The 15,780-nt window shown below is 39.5% G+C and overlaps 1 protein-coding gene across 1 annotated transcript in view; it reads right to left on the reverse strand.

Moving 5' to 3' along the window:
- Positions 1–2,655: 2,655 nt before the first annotated feature.
- LOC117373903 (metabotropic glutamate receptor 7-like) overlaps positions 2,656–15,780 on the reverse strand; it is a 90,196-nt gene continuing 77,071 nt past the window's right edge. Inside the window, exons 9-10 of the mRNA XM_033970024.2 lie at positions 12,789–13,041; positions 2,656–3,620 (exon numbers count right to left, since the gene is read on the reverse strand). Coding sequence (XP_033825915.2) covers positions 3,571–3,620; positions 12,789–13,041 — 303 coding nt within the window. The 3' untranslated portion in view covers positions 2,656–3,570. The remainder of the gene's footprint in view (positions 3,621–12,788; positions 13,042–15,780) is intronic.

A 15,780-nucleotide genomic window follows, 5' to 3' on the forward strand; every position in this document is an offset into this window, starting at 1 on the left:
TTTAAATCAGATAGTGCCTTATCGCACTGTGCCCAGATTAATATCATAAAAAACTGCATTTTTCTGTAGAGATTAATTCTTATACAAGACATTATTATGTGATTACACTGGCGTCTTGTAATCCAAAGACAAATAACTCTTTTGGTTCCCGTTTGATTAAATTTATATTGAATTACACAGTTATTCTCCTCTTTACATCCATCCCAAAGTGGTATTACTGAGGCGTTTTGTTCACTTTTTGCTGAGCTGCAGATCTGCCCCCCTCTGATTACTCACACACAATCACTGACACAGGCCATTAATTAGGTTGAGGAGTTGGTTTTAATTGGGAATAAGTTGGATTTTCTTGGCCGTGAAGCAACAGACGATGGCAGACTGTGTATGAGAGTAAAGCCCAGCTGGTCCCCAAGGAGCCGAGCCAGAGTCAGACAAATGGATAGAGAAACAACCGAAAACCTGGTCAAATGGAGGATTTCATGCACAGCACAAACATCGGATTCAATGTCTTCAGGTCAGATATACTAAATGACTGAGTGGGTTCAGACCCCACCACCAATGCAAGAGTCACTATGAGGGCAGGAAACTTCACTCCCCTGATGGAATGTGGAATGTTTCTGTGTGATTTGTTTTAACTGAGGCTAAGGAGAGAGTAAAAATGCCACTTTAAAGCAACTATCAGATACAATCTATTATTTTTGTCAGTTTGTATACCTGCTTGTTTCATCTAATTGTAGAGTTCTTCAAAATCAGTGTGACATAGGCTCCCTTGTCTCAATGTATGCTCTTTGGACATTGCTTATGGATCTTAATGCTACTCCCTGATATTAGATAAGATACCTTGATAACCACAATGGGGATTTCCAATGTTGCAACAGATAATTCAAGACGAAGCAAGAGAACAGAATATAAATATGAAATCCAGCAGTGGTATTTGTTACTTTCAATATGGATGACCCTGGCACTGGCATGTTAACAGTCTAAAACTTAACAAAATATCAGAACAAAAACGCTCAATAAGACAAACTGATTGTTGTTATGCAAACCAATAATCATGAGAAGAGAGCACTCATAAGTTCTATTGAGAATGAGTGTCCTATGTGTTTTTACAATTCAAATAGTATTTTTGTTTACAATTATAGTAAAAGTAATGTGTACACCTCTGGGTATAATGGAAGTCCTGTACATGTCACACAAGAGGAATGCTGCTGCTCCCCCGAGTGTGCTGTCATTATTTCTGATGCAATAATCAATGGCAGAAATAGCTACATTACGCTCACAGGCATGCACAGGAATAAGGACTTGTTCACTCATAAATTGAAAATCAGTAAAACATCTGCATCTATCATTTACTGTAAGCTGTGAGGTGGTATGGTGTTGTTAGCCATACTGTACAACATGTAGGGAATTATCATGGAAGTTTTTAGTATTCAATGTGTACTTTTTATTGCCAAATCAACAAATTTCAATAATGCCTTGTTTTATATCATTATGGTCTCCAGCGATATAATGGGTAGCATGGGTTCTCTTCTTGCTTACGTTAATGCTTATTATATGGTGGTCATTAAGGCGTTGTACTTTATGAATTGGCAAAGAAGTTAACACTATTAAATGTACTCTTGTTTCACCGTATAGCATAAAATAAAACATAATAAAACATAATACAAGCCTTTCCTGCTTAAAAAGGTAATAGTTTACAGATGTGTGCTAGTAATTATGTTGTAACAAGGATTGTAAACCAAGCTCTAGAAAACTCCAGTCTGAAGAAGAGGGGGTAAAGACAGAAGTGGGCAGTGAACATGCAGTGGTCTCTGGGGGTCCTGGCTTGTATGCATGAGAGCTCCACGCACTGAGCCTCATAATGTGGCCTGTCACGGGCAGAAGACACAGTTCACCACTCCCTTAAGCCCAGAGACAATGAATTTCTTCATTATAGGCCTAATCCAGGTTTATACTGGGACTAAAGCAGAACCTACCTGGGAAAAGCAAAGATGGAAAGAAATAATGCATGAATAAATAAATATTAGAGGAGCATTATGCAACTTTTCTGGTGCAGGGTCCATTATTTCCTTGTCTATGGAGATGTTATTGTTCATCTGGAATGTTTTACAGAAGGATATTAAACTTTGCTATCTCTGAAGAAAAGCAGGTGACACTACTAGGCCAAGTTAAAGATCAAGTCTGTGGAGAAGAGAGCTCACAGTAAGAATCCCATCCATTTTATAATCAGTTTTGCACCAATAAAAACCCTTCTAACAGACTAATTGAAGGATGGATATGTTTATACTGAGAAACATTCATGGCAAAGCAATACCATCTCCATGGAGACAAGCAGGTGGCTAACCCTTCACCAGAAAAGTCACATAGTGCACCTTGAACATGGCAAAAACAGTGACAAACTGAAGTATAGACGAAACCCAACTGCCTGAGCCCGGACTTAGTGACAGTATGTACCAGAGGCGTACCCATCCCACAGTTTGAGCACCATTGTGGCTGATCAGAGATAAATTGTGATGTATGAAACACAGACAGAGACAGCCCACTCACTGACGCACACATAGATATACAATAATAATGATGTGCTGCCTGCGCTGGTTGTATAAAAGATAACAAAATGATTTTATTACATGTTCATCATTTGACAGACATCACAACAAACTTGCATGATTGCTCTGATATGAACTCGTCCAACACCATAATTAGGAGGCATATTATTATACCCAGTACCAAACTATAAAAACAAACATGCTGCAGATACAAGGAATCAGTTGGAACACATGGTTTGAAGCAGTATTCAGTCATTTTATACAACCACAATTCAGAAAACTTTGAGAAGAACACAATCTTCAAATCTTATAAAAATCATTCAATCATGTTTTTTTTTTAAATAATCTATTTCTTTGAAGTATGGTGCGATTTTTCACAGTGTTCCTACTTTTTCTCTGAATTAGGGTTGTGATTCTGGTAAAGGAACTGCGAAGGGATATTGAAGCTCAAGATCATCTCAAATTTTATTTCTCCATTTTTTGTAACATCGAGTAGAACAGACATACATTGGCACATGCAAAGTGAACACTTTGTGGTGCTGTCATTGACCATCCACATCCAGCCCATCAGTAGCTGGATATTTTTGTACTCCAAACATGAAAATACTCTCAAATATTTACAAAAAATATATAATACTTGTCCTTTAAAAGTAATCGACAATTTGGGATTGATTTGTAAAAGAAAAAATAATGTCATTATGTGGCAGAAGATGCTGTTAAATGAGGCACAGAATAAAGCACACATTTACAAAACAAAAGTGGAGGATGGGAACCCCAAGATAATATGGCTTCAATAATGATGTTTTAAATAAAGAAAAACATATTTTGGAGTTGATTTGCTGTCTCTTTTTTGCAGCTCTGAGTGTGCCCCCTGGAAGAGGTCAGGAGGTCTGCATCTGGTTCCACAAGTTGAAACTGTTAGATCCAAAACCACACGTCTGTTGTCCAGCCTTGTGAGGACCAGTGTGGAGCAGAGGTGCCTAAGCTGGGACGTCACCAACACTCCTCCCATTGTCATTCAAGCAGGTCAGATCCTGAGGTTATTGTAGCTCACATATGTCTTTTTGGTTGCTTGACCTGTAGGGATAGAAAGATTATTAAAAACACAAGTCACATATACATGGTGTAATTTATACTTTAAAAAGCCCAGATTATTTTCACACTATTTTCTGATCTACGTTATAATGTTGTTTCCTCATCACAAACATGCCTGGAGCTGTGTTTTGTTTCATTCACACATGTTCAACACACAAAGCCTGCATTTTTAATGAGTTCTTCTTTCAAACAGAACACGCGCTGTTCCACCTTGTTATGTCATTGAGTGGTGATACAGAAAGCACTCCTCTGTTACTAAACTCCATACATCCTCACTAGAATCATTTGAATGATTTCAGCCCTGGAATTGCCAAACTTTGAAGTTACAGCTATTGCCTTGCTGAAACTTTTTCACTCCTTCGTGCACCAGAAGATACTGTAGAGTTTCTGTGGCAATCTCAACTGAACCGAAAATATTTTTTAATTAAGACAACAAATAACAAAACAGAGGGTTTTGAGCTAGGAGATGTAGAGAGAATAATAATGCAGGATTACTCAAACGTGTGAATGAAACTAAACACAACTCCAGATATATTATACCATGGCTTAAAGCCCACAAGAGTCAATTTTGCCTAATATAGGACCTTTAATCTTTTAAAAAACATTTCCCCTATATTTGTTGCTTTTTCTGTTATCTTCTGTGCATTATTTGTTTTGTGTGTTTTATGTGGTGCAGTGCTGTAAAACCAATTTCCACTGGGCCAAAAAGATAACTTCAAACTTTGGCTCATTACCTGGCGATACCGGGGCAGTGGTGATGATTGAAATGGGTTGAAAAAAAAGGTGTTTCTGTGCAGTTTGAGTTAGGTGAGATTTTTTCCAACGGTTTAATGAAATGTGTATTAGGAATATATATTTTTTATTAGTTGTCTCTGACTTTCTGACTTAACAAAATGCAAAGGGAGGTGAAAAACCTACAACCATTTCTCTCTTATTTTCTATAGTTGTATTTAAAAACACATAACTTGGTTTCACTTTCACGTTAATTAAATTATCTGACAGATAATTCACACTCTCTGGAAGGTGTCTTATTGACTCTTGAAATCTAATTACCTTAACATAAGTCTTTCGACAATGTGTCACTTTTCCAACTAACTTTGCAAATAAACAATATGAATCTTTCAGAGTCCCCCAATCAAATAAACATGAATCGCTTTGGCGAACCTTCCCGCTGTGCCATGCGTTCTTAACACCAGCTGTGTGCAATCAGAGGCAATAACTCAGACCTGTGTATCATCTCACGCACAACGCACTGGTGAAAAGCCGTTTCTATTTTCAGATGTTAACTAGTGATAAAACATAAACAGCTCACAAGTGGGCACTGAGCGAGCGCCCGGCATGATTCTCATCCAGTCTGGATTACCATGGAAACCTATCACAGAGGGACTGGAGTCTGTTCATGCACTGGTATCTTTGTATGACTATATGAGGCAGTCGTATGGGATCGGGAAGAGCACAACACTATTCAACCACAAAGTGTGGAATTGTTGCATAGATAAACTTTTGTGCAAACGTTAGCGATGCAGTTGAAGTTGATAGCTTTGTTAGGAAAAAACCCCCAAAAAAACTCCCCCTTAGTAATTAGACAGCGAGGCGGTAAGTGGAGCAGATGGAGGGGCTGAGGAAGCTGGTGGTTCTGATGCTGCGGTTGGGGACACATAGCTACATTGGCAGAAAGATGGATGGAAGTGCCTTTAAATGAATTAATCCAGAGGTGAAGTGAAGGCAAAGACTGTGATTGACAGATAGACAGGTAAATGGTGGTGGGAATACTGTTTTGCTAATGTTATGTTTAAATTTCCATTATAATGTAAATCTGAGCACAAATCAGGCCTAAGATATATACAGATATTGTTTATCATTTATCTATATCTTTTCTGGTAATCCATGCTATGTATTTTAATCTTATAAGTAACCATTTCCGTCAACATTTTTAACACTAAAGGTTGGAAAGCAGATAAACAAGATTCAACATGCCCACATGCCCATTATTTTATACGAATCCTCAAGGTTTATTTCTATCCAGAATCTTCCACATAAGGTCACTGTACATCTCCTCCATCACGGACACTGCAAACAAATTCCTCTCCTCCTTCTGCTTTACAGTTGCTGTGGAAACGGGCTCCCAGGGGCCATGCAATTAAAGTGGCACCATTTCTTTACAGCTGTATTTTGTAGTCATGCCCAGCCACTATGATGAATAAATTATTAGTAAATGTTCGACTGATTCCCGCTGTAAAGCATAAACAACTCCTCTGAAGACTGTAAGGATATGCTCTTAAAGGGAGGCGTGTTTACTTTTGTGGAATACAGCAACAATTTCCAGCACAGAGAAGAAAAAGTTGATTAATGAAAAGGTGAAACAAGTGGAATTCATCCAGAGCGAATTCATTAATATAAAATGAATTAGATACTAAAATCCATAATGAGAGCCTAGGATCTGTTCTCTGTACCACAATGGTTCTCAAACTGTGGTACGCAGCTTCCAGTTCTATAGTGCTAGTACAGTCTATGGATAATCAGTGTTACTGGAGGGTTTCCCCACATATCGGTCCAATATTGGCACCGATATTTTTTTTCTTCCCTGCCCCAGTCTCTGCGTGTGTCCTTTTGTCACAGTTTGTCCTCAGTGCATCAGATGTGTCTTTTTGAATAGACTAATGAGTCTGAATAGAAATAGAAATAGCAATTAGGCAAAAAATATAGGTTGTATGTTTACTTAGCTTAAGTACTAGTTTAATTTTGGTATCTGCAAATATAGATTATCGGCCAAAACAGCAAGACAAATACTGGACATTTACTAAATGTAATCCATATTTTGGTCCCCTATACAATGACACTTAGTCTTATTGTAGAAAGGCTTGAGCCCTACTATAGACCTAGAAGAATCCTGTTTCAGACCTGGTTTAGATACAGGTGGTACTCAGAAGGTCAGTTGTACTTAGCTGATACTTGATGTGAGAAGGAGAACCTCTTATGCACTGTATCCAAGTAAATACATTTTGTTGTGAAACCAAATAGGAATGAACTTATAGCTCTCATCTCTGACATTGTCAGCCTTGTGCATATGAAATGATTGATTGTGTTGGTTATTATACAAGGAAAGGAAATACAGTTTACTTAAATAAATACTGCACACATCACAACTGTACCTGGGTTGACTTAACTTGCATATAGAGGACAAATACAAGATTTGTCACTCTCACTGTATGGACAGGGCTCATGTAAAAGCTCAACAGGTTTAACAGATAACAAAAACTTATTATCTGTTAAACCTGTTATTTTTTGTTGTCTCAAAAAAACAAACAAAAACAAAACAAAAACAAAACTAATGATGTAGGCCTATTAAAAACAAGTGACATAATAAGGGACACATAACACAATATCAAACTACAAGTGTCCCAAAATAATCCCGAGTCACATAAACCTACAAACAGAACCAACTGAGACACAAAAAACATAACTAGTGTCTCACATGTGCAAAGTTAAACACAGAGACAAATGAGTGCCTAACAAATTAAATGAGACACAGAGAGAAAACGTCATACTGGCCACAAAGCCCAGCAGCCCCGAGCAGGTGCATTGAATCTTCTTAAATAGGGGAGGTGGCTGCAGGTAATTGGCCAGGCAGAAAAACAGTCCTCCATTTACCAGTGAGGGCTCACACAAAAAACAGAAGACAGACGCCACAAGATGAAAGGAATTAAAGCCTAGGGCCGTAACACATGTGTCATGTTTTTGTGAGTAAGAATAAGTCAGCCTTACAATTAGTAAAAACTATATTTGATTTGAACATGTCTACCTTGTGTCTGTTTATGATATTTGAAATCAAAATCTTACATACGGTTCCTTTAAAATAAACATGAACTCCTCAGTGTGTGTCATCTACATGGTATGATAACACAGCTTTCGCCCAAGTCTTGACAACATTAAAATCCCAGTTTGCAGTATACGCATGTTGTCTTGAAAAACAGATAAACACGACCTAAAAAATGTCATTTGTCATAAAAATGCTACTCATTACAAAAAACAATTGGCTCTACTCCACATAATTGCCCAACCCAGTCTGTAAAATGTAACACCATCATTCTTGTGTCTCTTTAACATGCATTTTATTCATTTTCATTACAATTTTAATGACTTTGTTCTCCGTTGTTCAGCACATTAGGTTGTTTCATTACCTCAGTTTGGCTTGTTTATTTTACGTTACAAGACAGCTACATCTCCTACGTAAGAGCTGCCATGATGCAGATATTACAGTCTGATCATCGATGCAAATTTAAACATGTTGGACTGGTAATGGCCTTTATGCCATAAATCACTCTTGGTCCACGTCTCCCTGTTCTGACGCCTCTAAAAGGGAGGTATTTGGCGCTCTGATGGTTACAGGAATTGACGGACACTCTCCTGGGATGGGGGGGGCCACAGTTCAGGTTTGGGGGCGGTCATGCACATAAATTCGCCATTAATAAATGTCACTTCGGCTGCTGCTAAAGAAGGGCAGGAGGAGGAGAGAAGAGAGAGGAGCTAGAGGAAGAGAAGGCGAGAGGAGAGACAGAAGGTACGGGACACAGCAGCTGACATTGTGCTCTTTCGGCTGGTACGTTTCGAGACTGCAGTCCTGCTCTGGGACTCCTGTGTGCGGCAGAGGCAGATGTTAAGGTTTGCCCTCTACGCTGCCTATATTTGTTAGATGAGCCACATGTGTGATAGGAAGAGATAGGCTTGATCTCCCCTGATACATTCTCGCCTTTACTGCATAGTTCACACAGTGGTGAACATGCATTAATTATTAGAGCATCATAAAACTATTGCTGGTACGTACTCTCATTAACGTTATAGGCATATTTTATTGATCCCTGTGGGAAATTTCATCCTTTGCATTTGACCCATTCTTTTAATGCCACTGGGGAATTTTGTCGGGTGCCATGCAACGCCTCAGGACCCATCTCCGGATTGAGCAAGGCTTGATCAGGACCACCTTAGCTGTAGGATTTTGCCTTCAGATTGTACAGTGTGATGATGTCATACTCACTCACCCACTGTGATGGGGGACATGAATAATTTTTTCCTAAGATAAATTTGCAAATGTTAGATCATTTCTATTAGTGACTAGACCCTATAAATCCCATCTCTATGAAATGTTATCGGCATAAAGAATGCTGATGTCTTGTGAACGCCACCAATTGTGTATGTTTTGGGTTGATATGGCAGAAAAACCCACTTGGGACCTTCTTAATGTGAGGCGCCATAATCAGCCACCTTGTCCTTGGCACGTTACATAACTTTCAATTGCTGTTTGTGACCAAATAAGTTAAAATAGAACTATCCAAAATATATTATTGGTTGCTATTTTTAGGTGTCCCCATGCTGAGTCTAGCAGGGATTACTTTCAATTGACTTGGATCACGTCTAGCAGGAATTGAACCCCAATCCTTCCTCTTCACTCACAGAGGCTCCACTGTGGCCCTATTGTTATAATATTCCACTAGGCCATATTGCCTGTTTTGTTAAGATTATGCAGCCTAATGCACAGATGATGACTGTTATGGGCACACGGGCTCGTTCAGCTCTCAACAGATGAGTGTGACAACTGCTGGCGAGTGGAGACGTTCCCCTGAAGATGTGTCAGCTGTGAGGGAGAATTCAGTGGCAGGTTTATGGGCGCCTGCACCTGGGACGCCATGATCACTGTTTGTGATTAGAAGTGTTGCAGAGGCCTCTGGAGGCTGGGAGCTGCCATTTGCATAAACTGTCAATCATTCCACACTGCACCATGACAACAGCAGATTGATGGAGTTTTGCTTCAGAACTTTTTTCCATGTTTTGCCTTTTTAGAAATGAAAACAGCTTAAAGGACCCATATTACGCGATTTTCTATCTATGTTGTTTCCTTATCACAGATATACCTGGAGTTGTGTTTTGTTCCATTTACATATGTTTAACACACAAATCCTGCATATTAAGGTGACCTTCTCTGAAAACACAGTAACTTGTGACGTCACGTGGTAATACAGGAAGTGCTCCACTGTGTTTTTAAACTCCATACACCTTAACTGGAATCATTTGGATAATTTCAGCTATGGAATTTACAATTTCTACTGAACAAAAGGTAAAAGGTAGCTATTTACTTGAAAACTATTGCTTCATGACATCCCAAGGTTTTTGACAAGGTTACAGCATTATAACATGGCTTAAAGCTCATAAGAGTCAATTTTGTGTAATATAGGACCTTTAAACTTGCAATTGCACAATGTTTCTAAGACCATTCATATGAATACTAAAACTTATACCTGTACCTTGCAAGGCAACTGACTACACCCAGGGCCAGCCCTAGCTTTCAGGGGGCCCTAAGCTGAATTTGTCTCTGGGGCCCCTGACAGCGGACGGTCCTGGCTCAGCTATTGGTGATTCACATTTGACAACATTATGACTCTGCTCTCACCACTTTGACCAACTGTATTCATATTTATATGACTAACATCAGACTGAAAACATCCAGAATGTCACAACTACCATAGTCACAAGAACAGTACACAAACATAAACGGGGAGTCAAGTTTTTTTTAAAGTTCTAGACATTTTTTCTTAATTTCTGGTAGATTTTAATGTGTTCCAGTTGGCTACAGTGGGCTTAAATTTACATTATGTCAGGTCCTTGCACAGGTGTAAACACATAGCTGCCCTCACCTCTGTCCAGCTCAAAAACAAATGTAGGCAGCAGTAGATATTTTGCTACTATAGATAGCAAATTGAAAATGTAATTGTTTTAGAGGGATATTTAGGCTGCTGTAAACACACAAGTCCTGTGTCCATTAAAACTTGATATATTATATTATTTTTTATATAAATATATGGGCTCTTGGGGGCCCTCTGGTGGCCTCAGGGCCCTAAGCAGCTGCTTAGTCTGTTAATAGGCAGCGCCGGCCCTGACTATACAAGAAAAAAAAAAAAAAAGTCTCCACTCAAAGAAAGACATGCTCATCTTAAATACATATCTTACAACATCCTTTTAAATATTTTATTTTATGTATGTCTCTTTTTGTCTCTTTGCCTCTTTATGTAAATGAAACATACCTAAAATAAATTTTATTTATTTATTTAATTTAGTATTTTTGCACAGCTGGGCACAGCCCAAAGGAGCGACGCGAGGCCGTCCTCCTGTGGACTATAGTCGTATATTACAGTCAGCCTCACCTCCACACACGACTTTGGTTCTGTAACCCAGCTCCTTGAGAGGGGCTGGACTCTCCACTTCTCTTGCATTGTCCACAGGGAGAAGTGGCGGGCTGGTGTGGGCTTGTTTATCACCCCACAGCCATCATCCGTTGAAGTTCACCCCATGAACGAGTCGGTGACGTCTCTGCACCTTCGGGTCGGGTACAGCCATGTCACTGCTGTGTCGATTTACGGGCAAAACAGCAGTGCAGAGGACCCACCCTTCCTGAAGTCCCTGTGCACTGACTGGGGACTCTGTCTCAGTTTTTCCATAACAAACACCATGTTTGAGCACAAGGGTGTCCATCAGTGCACATGGCACCAGGACAACCTAGGTCAGAGGTCAATGATTGACTTTGTTGTTGTGTCATTTAACCTGGACACTCGAATAAAGAGATGGACAGAGCTGTCGACCGATACAGCTCCGAGCTGAATTTGCTCGTGGGGAAGAAGCTAGACAGGCCTGGCAGACCCAAGCATACTGTGAGTTGGGAACATCTGGCGGGGCCCTCTATCAGGGGGGTCTTCAACTCACACCTCCAGGTCTTCAACTCACACCTCCGGGACAGCTTCTCCCGGATCTCAGGGGAGGCTGGGGACACGGATTCCAAGTGGGCCAAGTTCTCTGCCTCTATTGTTGATGCGGACGCTTGTAGCTATGTTCATAGAGTCACTGCTCCTCCACATCGAGAGGACCCAGCTGAGGTGGCTCGGGCATCTGTTCAGGATGCTTCCTGGACTCCTCCCTACGGATGTGTTCTGGGCATGTCCCACCGGGAGGAGACCCCGGGTAAGAACCTGGACACGCTGGAGGGACTGTCCCTTGGCTGGCCTGGGAATGCCTTGGAATCCCTCCGAAGGAGCTGGAGAAAGTGTCTGGGGAGAGGGGAGGCTGGGAGCCCCTGCTTAGAATGCTGTCCCCATGACCCAGCCCCAGATAAGTGGAAGAAAATGGATGGATTAATTTTGCATGATGGAGGTTTAGCACCATACTGTGGAGCATTCTAGATAAAGCAATAACATCCCCATGTGGCCAGACCTTTAATCATAAGAGTTACATAGTACAGCTTTAAGGTTAACATTTAAAATTTTGAGTGTGCTTTAACAATAACAGCAGACCCAGGACTAAACCAGATCTATACCAGGACCAAAATGACACTATACTACCACTAACTGGTTGAGTCTGCTTGTTCATGTCTCACTCAGAGAGGGTGATCAAACAGAGGCTTATCATGTCCTGGAATGTTACACTTGACCAATGAAATGTGACTGAAAGATTCACATGAAGCATGAGATGAGTAACACAGCTATAGAGGCAAAGGATGTCTAAGCCGCTGACAAAGACTTCTTTCACACTCTATGCCCCCATCTTCTCAAGGCTAACCACTCTGATAGCATGGATATATATCAGGTAAAAGATAACTGAATCTAATATGTATAGGGCATTGAACTTGTAAAAATGACACCATTTAGTTGCATTTTAAGAAAGGATCATACAGTAATTCAATACTAGAAAAAATGGAAGCTATAAGAATATGTGCTGGTGATCAGTGGGCAGTTTTAAAGGACATTCTAGAGAGGAAAGACTTAGAAATGTAGCTATGAAGTCTACATAATTCATTCCCATTTGGCTTCTTCTTGCAGATTTGAATTGGGATTGTAATATTCTATAAAATAAAATTAAAAATGTAGTTGATAGGGCTGCGAATTGGTCAATGGTTTGGTATATTGTGGAGTACGTAGGTGAGGTGGTTAATGTGGGAAATTACTTAGGTCTTACTTTAAACGTTATATTTTTTTTCTAAACTTGCTTTTTAGAGCACAATGTGTTTAATTGCACCTCTGTGACAAAGCAGTCTCCCTACTATAATTATAATAATACAGTTGATCCCAGTCCAGTTCTGTATTGTGTTGGCACTTGTGTTGTACTCACTCATGGGGTCAACGGGCGGGTTCTCACACAGCTCGGTCTTGGCCTCTCCGTTGGGCCTCTCACTGGGTTTTTGGGAGAGGCGTGAGGACATGGTTGCTGCGGTGACCACGGCTTTGAAGCTGCGTTTCCTCTTCTGCACGTTAAGCTCCGGGTGGAAGATGATGATGTACACTTTGGGCATATAGAGCATGCCCAGTGCGACTGAGGCACTCAGGTTCATGGAAATGGTCAGGGTCGTGGTCTGGATGTAGAGCTGCAGACACAAAATACATGTAAACAAGAGCTACAGAATTTAGAGTACATTTTATCTTTCATTCATTCCAGAAACATTCTAATCTTTTATTCGACAGAGAAGAGAATGGTGGACTCTAGCCGAATAACCATTCACGTAATAAATTGGAAATGCATATTTTAACTAAAATTCTGTTGCCATATTAGTAGGAATGGGACACAATCTCAGAAGACAAAATTGCCAGAAGATTATGCGCATATGTGAAAATTATCTTGTGACATTTTTTCCATGTGTTACGCTTGGCTTGGACAAAAAAGGGATCAATGCTGGTGAGTAGCATCTCAGTTAAAAATCATAGTTCTATAATGATAGAAAAATATATTATATATTTCAAACTGAATCACACAACTATATACATAAAAAATCTCATCATGTCTTGTTGTGGTGAACTCAGTCTCATGTCTTGTCTTGTGGAAACTGCCCTATTTGTATCTAGTATATTTTAGCTAGCATCAGTAAAATGTAAAGACAACTTCTGCACAAATGTAACCTTATGACCACATGCATCAAATAAGACAGAACCAGCTATATTTTGGAGTGACTCACTAACTGACTACTAATATAGGAAAAGCCAAAGTGGCTGAAAAAACAAAACGTCAGCTCCTGATACATTCATAGCCTGGGTAAATTCAGTCCCTGCCATGTTGTTGGTTTTACATACTATTAGCACAAAAAATAAAGCACATTTTTGTTCATATTGCACAACACCATTCAAACATATTCTACTACATTTTCCATTTGCCACAAAAAGACTGACTGAATGGACACGGCTATGTTCAGGCTGTCGTCCCTTTCATTATAGCTTTTTTAATTTAACCACTTGACATCTAGCAATAGAAGCAGCGTGCTCCCACTCTCTCCTATTATGACTTCTCTAACTGGGCTCATTTTAATGTAAATTGTACCTTGTGCTCAATAAATAACATGAAAAATAAAGAAACAGCACATACAAGAAAAGGCCTGCGTGTAATTCCCTGCCTCTGTGTGTGCAGTGGAGTGTGTCTGTAGAGTCAGTCTGTTAAGAGCTGGGATCATTTAGGAGAGGGTTGTGTATAAACACCTTTGTGGGAAAGAAGGCACGGTACGCTAAAATGCTCAAAGAACATAGTGCATATTTTAGTTCATAATTAGATTACATAAGGTACTGTGGGAATTATATGCTTTTAAAGGTTCAATAAAGAATGTGTCACGATGCCAAGGTATTACCAACTCACACTTCAGGTTCCAGAAATGCTCTTTCTGGAACCTGAAGTGTGACTGAACACCAAAATTTATCACCAAAATATGTTTAGTTGAGTAAAACGATCTGCTTAAACCTGTAATACATTTTTTTTATTTTAGTGAGTCACATTTTTATATGTTTTCTTCTACTTTACAGTTAATTATTTATTCTTTAGTTGCGTAACGCATTGAAACAGGGGTGAAAGGTGAAGGTTATGGTAAGAAAGCAGGAGAAACGCTCAAACAATCAAGAGTGCTTAAGAATAATTTCAAAGAGCACATTTTCTTCAAGAGCAGGTCAGTGCATCCTCCTCTCTAATTTATTGCACTCAAAGCATCAAATGCCATCTGCAATCTGTCTTTCCTTCAGCTCCAGCCGACATAACAGAGAGCTTTTAGTATTGCAAATAGATTTTCTGCCATAACATTTGCAGCACAATAAAACGCTTCACTGAGAAGAACAAATGTCACTATTTGCATAGAACTTCTCTTAGTAAACAGCACGACTCATGCTAATTTCCTATACCCAGGACTGCGGTCGTGTTTTTAGCTTTATGATCTCCAGTTATTTTGATGTTACTGATATTAACGTGCCAGCGTCTGCTATTCCTCCATTTCTCTGTGTAGCAGCATCACAGTGACTGTCTGCAGGGCCATGCATTAATAAGGCCATACGTTTCACAATACTAAGGAGGCTGCTGTATTCTGTCTACAGCACTAGGTCACTGCGATCCAGGGAGGACAAAAAAACTAGGCTAAAAGGCTGAAGCATGACTTTTCTTAGATTGTGATACTATAAGATAATGGAAAAACTGCTCTGAACAGAGAACTAGCACTGCAATCAATTTGTCTCATTTCATTTTGTGTATTTTCATTTTGTCGCAAAATCTTTTTCAATCTTCGATTTAAAGGTGCACTATGCAACTTTTCAGATAGGGGTTTGGCCACTTGATTGTCACCATGGAGCTGTTATTGTGTTGCCTGGAATGCCATAAAGTGTTGCATTAAACTTATCTATGTTTTATTTATTTGATTACAGATGTTCTTGTTTCTAAAAAAAAAAAAAATTTATAGTGGACCTTTATACATCTGCTTCAACTAATAATTCAAACATTTTTTTGTTCTTTTAGTCAGTGATGTTTCTTCAACTTAAAATAATAAGCAATCCCCAAAAATAATACTGGATTGAACTGGTGATGTGCTTTGGCATTAATCACAACTCGAAACACAGCCAATCATAAGATATTGAAGATGCCATTCAAAGGGCTTCACTCTATTCATCTTTTTCAAATTTTGTATAATTAGCAGAAAATACCCACGCGGCAGCCCACTTTCTCTTTCTTGTTGGATGCTCGCTAACCTGTCTGGTAACCATAGAAACACAACAGACTCCTGGTGGATGCTAAAAAGGTCGCTATCTAATGAGAGCTTTGTATTGTTTGTAAACAATATGGCTGGGTTCAAAGGAATTATGTCACA

Source organism: Periophthalmus magnuspinnatus, chromosome 7 (genome assembly GCF_009829125.3).
Source record: "Periophthalmus magnuspinnatus isolate fPerMag1 chromosome 7, fPerMag1.2.pri, whole genome shotgun sequence".
In the NCBI taxonomy this organism is placed as follows: Eukaryota; Metazoa; Chordata; class Actinopteri; order Gobiiformes; family Gobiidae; genus Periophthalmus; species Periophthalmus magnuspinnatus.